The sequence below is a fragment of the Puma concolor genome, chromosome E2 (genome assembly GCF_028749965.1).
Source record: "Puma concolor isolate L17-30 chromosome E2, mPumCon1.1.hap2, whole genome shotgun sequence".
NCBI classification, from domain to species: Eukaryota; Metazoa; Chordata; class Mammalia; order Carnivora; family Felidae; genus Puma; species Puma concolor.
This window is the reverse complement of record NC_141681.1, coordinates 48098089-48104088: the sequence shown is the minus strand read 5'-3', so window position 1 is coordinate 48104088 and position 6000 is coordinate 48098089. Positions and strand designations below refer to the sequence as shown.

Genomic DNA, 6000 nt, shown 5'->3' with positions numbered 1-6000 from the left:
CCGACTTTCGGCACGCCCCCTCCCCCACTCGCCGCGCCCGGCCGCCCCCGTCCGCCCTGGGCTCGCGCCCCGGCACATTCCGTCCTCTCCGCCCCGCCCCGCCCTCCTCCCTCGGCCCCGTGGGGACGGAAACATGCCGTCCCCGCCCGCGCCCGGCCGAGAGCCGGGTCGAGGAGCCCGGCTAGACGGGAACGCCTGCACCCCCGCGCCCCGGGAACTGGCTCTCCGAGTTCTTGAGGTGACCTCACCTGGCCCCGCCCTCTCAGGTGGACGGCCGGGCCAGGTGACGTCACTTCCTGCCAGGTAAGCGCCGCTGGCTGCTCAGTCGGCCGGGGTTTCGGTTGACCCTGTCTATCCCTAAAAAAGGTGCCCCGCCACCCTCCCCGCCCCTCTTAATGCTTCGAGACCGCACAAAATCCAGGACTCAAGTTTACACACAGATTCCTTTTATTTAAAAATTCCAAAAAACACAAAAATAAACTTTTAACAATATATATTACTTAATATATTATTATTATAGTATACTTATAACAATAATTATTCCATCTTTTCCAATATTACAAAAATGAAGAAGAAAAACACAAGGGAAGCAGACGACCCAATATATATAAATACTATAAAATCTATTAGAATAAATAAAGTCGTCATAAATAAAGGGCCCAATGGCTGGGGGGATGGGGCAGGGTGGGTGTTTGGCAATGGCTTTGGCTACTTGCTTTTGGAGGGAAATTTTGAGCACCAGGATTCCCCCTCAGGGGGAGGCTCCAGTCACCACCAGACACTGGAACCTCAGGGTCCAGGAGAAATGGGGAGGGGGGGGCAGTAGGAGCCTATTATTCACAGCATTGGGAAAGTGGGGCGGGTAGAGGGCTCACTGCCTTCCTCAAATCTGCTACATTTTTTTTTTTTTTACAGGACCCAGAAAACACTCCTGCCCCCAACACCATGAACACCGAGCTTGCACACTGGGGACCTGCCCCAGCGTGGGGTCAGGGGAGTGGGTTAATGCACTTTGGAAGTTGGGGGGGGGGAGGCTACTTGACTGAGTCCCCCAGTTCCCCACAGCCCCAGGGCCCCTGTGGAGCCCACAGCAAAACAGAAATGGCCCCCTTGAGATCCAGCTGATCTGTACCGGGCAGGCACTTCTCACTCAGAAACAGAGATTCGATTGAAGATGGGGAGGCGCCGGGGGGCTGCAGGTGGCTGAGGTGGCCCAAAAACCCCAGCCTCGAAGACCGGTGAGTCGGATCCCCCCAGGCTGCTGCCACTGCTGGCATATTCATCAGGATCAGATCCCAGGGAGTGTGCAGAGGGGCTCCGAGCCAGGCCACCCAAGGGCCCCCAGACGTTACCCGGCGTAGCCCTTCGGCAGGAGGGGCAACAGGCTGGGGTGGGGTCCCTTCGGGCCACAGGGGTCCCAGGGGCAGCAGAGAAAGCAGAGGGTGAAAGCGGAAGGTCCCCAGGTGGTGGTGGTGGGGAGCTGGAGGGAGAGAAGGAGCATGAGGACAGGGAAGGGCCTGCCAGGCCCGCTGGTGGTGGTGATGGTCTGCGGCCGGAGGGCAGGCCTGAGAAGCTGATGCTCTGGCGAAGCACATGGGGGTGGCCTGGGACAGCCAGATCCTCGCTGGGGTTGTGGATGAAGTGGCAGCGTGAGCCGTAGGGGCAGCGGCCCTGGAGGTAGAACTTGTGGCAGAGTTCTGTCTTGTACTTGGGGTGGCGACTGGCCTGGCGCAGCTCGCCCAGACCGTGGGCAAACTGGCACTTAGCCCCATAGCGGCAGCGCCCGCTCTCTGAGAAGGTCCGACATAGCTCAGTCTTGTAGCGGGATGAGGTGGTGGGGGTCGCAGTAGGTGAGGTGGGTGAGGGTGACAGTTCAGGGCCTGGGCGGGGAGCCAGGGGTGCGAAGCCTGGGGGTGGCGGGACCCAGCCACAGCTTCGACCCTCCACCAGGCTGGTGGAGCGGCCAGGCAGACGGGCACCGACCCCAGCCGGGCTGTTGTCGGAAGAGCTGAGGCTCCAGAGCCCGGAGGAGGCCCAGCCTGGGCTGGACTCAGTCTCACCGTGGTCAGATGGCAGGTCAGGGCTCAGCGACAGGAGGCTCTGTGGGAACAGGGACCGGTTAAGACACCGAAAATGCTGCGTGACGCCCCACCACAGCTGCAGGGCACCTAAGAGCTTGCCAGTCCGGTTTGTGGGCTCCCGGCCCGAGCCCCACCTGCCCACGTTAAAACATGGGCTCCCGATTTGGAGGTTCTGAGTTTACTCGCGACGGAAGCCCCTCCCGAAGCACCCAGGCACTCCGGCTCCCCCGGCTGGATCAAGAGGAGACCCCAGCCTTCCCGAAGAGGACAGGCACGCCACTGTCCTCTCAGTTTTGAGCCTCTGGGCCTCTCGGGATCTGACCCCCGCGCCTCGGGTTCTCCAGTTTCACAACTGGAGGAGCAGGCAAACTTCACCCAGGCAGGGGCCGGGATCTCGTCGCTTTTCGAGTTCCCAGAGTTCCCCGCTGGGTCAAGGGGTGGAGAGACAGAAGTCGGCTTCCCCTCACCCCGAGACTCCAGCCCCAGAAACGCCTCCGCGCAAAACCGCGCCCTCAGCAACTACGAAGGGGGTAAAACCAGGTGTGGGACCATTTCCGCCTCCAGACAGCCCTAGTCTGAGAAAAGTCTTCCACTTTTCCACCTCCAAGGGCCACCCCACCAATGTCTGGGCCGAGCCCCGAAAGTCGCAGGCTCCATTTCACCTCTAGAGGATCGCACAGGGCGGAGAAGGGAGGCAGGGCCCCCGGGCTGGAGTGTGAGGCTCTATGGAGCTCCAGTTTGAGAAAGGAGCCGGAGGTCCCGGGCCAGAGTTTTCGGCGCTGGAGAGCCCTAGCTTAAGAACGGGGTCAGGCATGCGGACACCGGGGGTGCCGGTCGGCGGGGGCTCACCTCGTAGATGGCGGCGAGATCCATGGCGGCGCGAACGGCCGATGGGCTGAGAAGTCGGCCAAAAGTGGGAGCGCTGAAGTCAGGCTGCGGTTGGCTGGTGGAGCCGGTGTTTTTATAGACATGAAGTGAGGAGGCGGGGCCAGTGGGGCCCGCCCGGGTGGGTGGGGCCAGGAGGGGCGCTTCCCGGACGCGCGCCCCCAGCAAGGCCCGCCCGGCACCCCGCCGGGACGCGCGGGGAGGCGGGCCCGCGACCGGGCGGGGAGTGCCCACGGTGGGGGGCGGGGGGAGGGGTGTCGGCCCAGTTTTCAAGGCTAGAGACTGAGGCGCGGAGAATCGAACTGAGCCGTGGTGGGGGCAGGGCTCCTGGGGGAATTGACCCGGGCGGGGGCCAAGAGGGCGTGCGCGGGAGAGACGGCTGGGGGGGGGGGGGCGGAGAGAGACGCAGAGCGAGAAAGAGACAGAAATGGAGAGACCCGAAGAGAAAAACATAGAGACAGGGAGGGAGAGACACACACTGGGAGACGTACACTGACAGGGTGAGACAGGGCAGGGAGAGGAGGATAAGTTGGGAGACAGAAAAGACATGGTAGAGCGTCCCAAAGAGACAAACTCAAGGAGACAAGCGAGAGGGAGGGTCACAAAAAGAAATAGAAAAAGAGGGAGAAAAACAAGCAGAAACAAACACCTACATGCAGAAATCCGTAGGGAACGGAGAGGGGACCAACAGGCCAGGTGGGGGATTCTGAGACCTGCCCGCCTGGTTCGGTCTCCCTCCCAAACAGCCCAGATTCAGAGAGCTTGATCGCCGTCCCCTCCACCCCCACTCGCGGGGGCGAGGGTCCCGGATACCTGGCGAGGCAGGAAAGGAGCCTCTCCTGTTCACGCAGAGCACGGCACTTCCGATCGCACCGTTCTATGAAAGTGCTTTACAGACGGCAACTCCAGGAGGTTATACACCCGTTTTGCACACGAGGAAACCCAGGCACAGAGAGGCCAAGTTACTGTCCCAAGTGCGTGTTAGTAAGTGGCAACAGTCTAACATCAGGGTCTGGAATTATGTAAAGAGTGTGCCTCCTGAGAAGCCTCCAGATTGGAAAGGAGGAGGTCTTTTATTGTGGCGGAGGGTTGCCTCGACGGAAAGGAAAGCTGTTTTGAGATGGAAGAAACGGGTCATCCCCCAACTGATGGTCGGATGGGTCTCTTTTGAATGGGTGTGCCTTGAGAGAATTCTTAATTTGCGAGGATTCCTCCCTACATTGGCAAGTGTTTGATGGTCAGGAGGGTGCCCTGAGTGACAATCTGTTAAGACCTGGGAAGAAAACTTATTCTTAAAGGGGGTCTTGGTGAGCTGGCCGCCCTGAGTGAAAACAAGGGGGTAGAAATCATAGCCATAGCGTGCAGTCATGAGGGTGGCAAGCTCATTGTTGCAGGCTGTGGCCGCGGGCTTGTGTTGAGGTGGGAAGAGTCTGCCAGGCACACCGACTTGCCTCGTCGGACCCAGCTCGGGGGAATCCCTGGTGCGGCGCTTTCTGGGGCTGAGGGGCCTTCCCGGCCGGTCCCGTGAGCTGGGCGGCTGCGGGCGGCTTTGGCACGGTTGCAGCCTCCCGCTTGCCCGTGACTCACTCGCAAGGGGCGGGGGAGGGGGGCTTCCTGGAAGCCGTGACGAGGAGGCTCGACCCGGACGCCCGGGTTCCTCTCTCGTAACCAGGGCTTCTGTCGCCTGTAAACACAGCCTGGAGGACTACGGGGAAAAGGGAAAGGGGAGGTGCCTGGCACCCACCTCCCCGCTGGGCTCCAAATCCCAGTGCCGCTAGTAGGACGGAGGCGGCGGGAAAACGCGAGGTGGGGGATACCCTGGGGTCCCCGGAGTCTGGCTCGGCTCTGGCCGCGATCCTGGAGGAGTTTCGATTCCCTGGAGACAGGGAGCATTTCCCATCCCTGAGTCAGACGGACCCCCCCTCCGCTCCCCTATCTGCTGAGTCATCGGCCCCGAGAGCCAGGACGCTAGGGATTGGAAGACGCTCAAAGAGGCTGGAGAGGGGGCTTTGCGCGGGGAAGGGCCACCCATCCACCGAAACACGGACGGGTGGGAGCCAAGGGCTCGGGCCTCGGCCCCTCCTTTTTCAGATTTAGGGGTCCGGGTCTCCGAACCACCTCTTCGCTCAGATGCAGACCAGGCCCCCCAGGCCCTCCTACAACAGACCCACAAGTTCGGGCGCCTAGCCCTCCGTTCTCTCAAGCCTGAGTCTGAGCCCCCAGCCCCTCCTTCCTCCGATTTGGGAGTCTGGCTCCCATCCCCCTTTCCACCCCGTCCAGGCCCCAGTCGCCCCAGATGCCCCAGCCCGGGAGGAAGTTCAGGGCAGGCCTCCTCCCCGCTCCCCACGTAGCCAACGGGAAAACCCGTGGCCCCAGCGGCGGCCGGGAATCCCCTCTGGAATGACGGTGGGGAAGGGGATGGCCGGGGTCCCCCGCGGGGTGCAGGGGGGCAGGTCCTGGGCGGGCAGAGGGAGGAGGGAAGGGGCGGAAACCAGCGAGGCTAAAAATACGGCGAGCACTTCCGGCCTAGGGGGAGGGGAACGGAGAGCAGAGTTTCCAGAAAAACAAGCGGGGACGGGAAACGCGGGGGTGTGAGAGCCGGTGCGAGTGCGCGGGCGAGCAGGGGTGCGTGTACCCGCGGCACGTGTGCGCGCCTGGTGTGACTGGGCGTGAGCGGGGCGGCCGTGCGTGCAAGTCAGTGGCCGTCGCAGCGTGACGGTGTGTGCACTGCGGGCGCGAACGTGCGTGCCCTGATGTGCCCGGGGACGCAATTAGAAGTAGGTGTGGGACACGAGAGTGTGCGCCCCGTTTCCTGTGTGAGGGCTGTGTACTTACGGCCCCGCCTGCCACGGCTGTGTGTATAAAGGTGCGAAACCACCCGTGCCTTTGTGGTCGACGACGCTGTTGACTTTAACGGCCTCTGGCTCTAGGGAGTGTGTACTCCACTGCGGCCGTCCTCGAGGTGTATTCGCAAGAACGTGTGACCCACACACCCACCTGCACATCGAGGAGTGCACTTGAAAGCCGTGTGTGT

General features: G+C 62.0%; 1 protein-coding gene across 1 annotated transcript; it reads right to left on the bottom strand.

Moving 5' to 3' along the window:
- Positions 1 to 429: 429 nt before the first annotated feature.
- On the bottom strand, positions 430 to 3055 carry ZFP36 (ZFP36 zinc finger CCCH-type). The gene is made up of 2 exons (XM_025914604.2): positions 2931 to 3055; positions 430 to 2100 (listed from the first exon to the last, which is right to left on the bottom strand). The coding sequence occupies exons 1-2, from the start codon at positions 2952 to 2954 to the stop codon at positions 1147 to 1149; spliced, it is 978 nt and encodes a 325-aa protein (XP_025770389.2). The 5' UTR covers positions 2955 to 3055; the 3' UTR covers positions 430 to 1146.
- Positions 3056 to 6000: the final 2945 nt, after the last annotated feature.

Coding starts and splice junctions, on each gene's coding strand:
- ZFP36 (XM_025914604.2), bottom strand. CDS start 2,954: ATGGATCTCGCCGCCATCTACGAG. Junction 2,101..2,930: donor ATCTCGCCGCCATCTACGAG/GTGAGCCCCCGC, acceptor CTGTTCCCACAG/AGCCTCCTGTCGCTGAGCCC.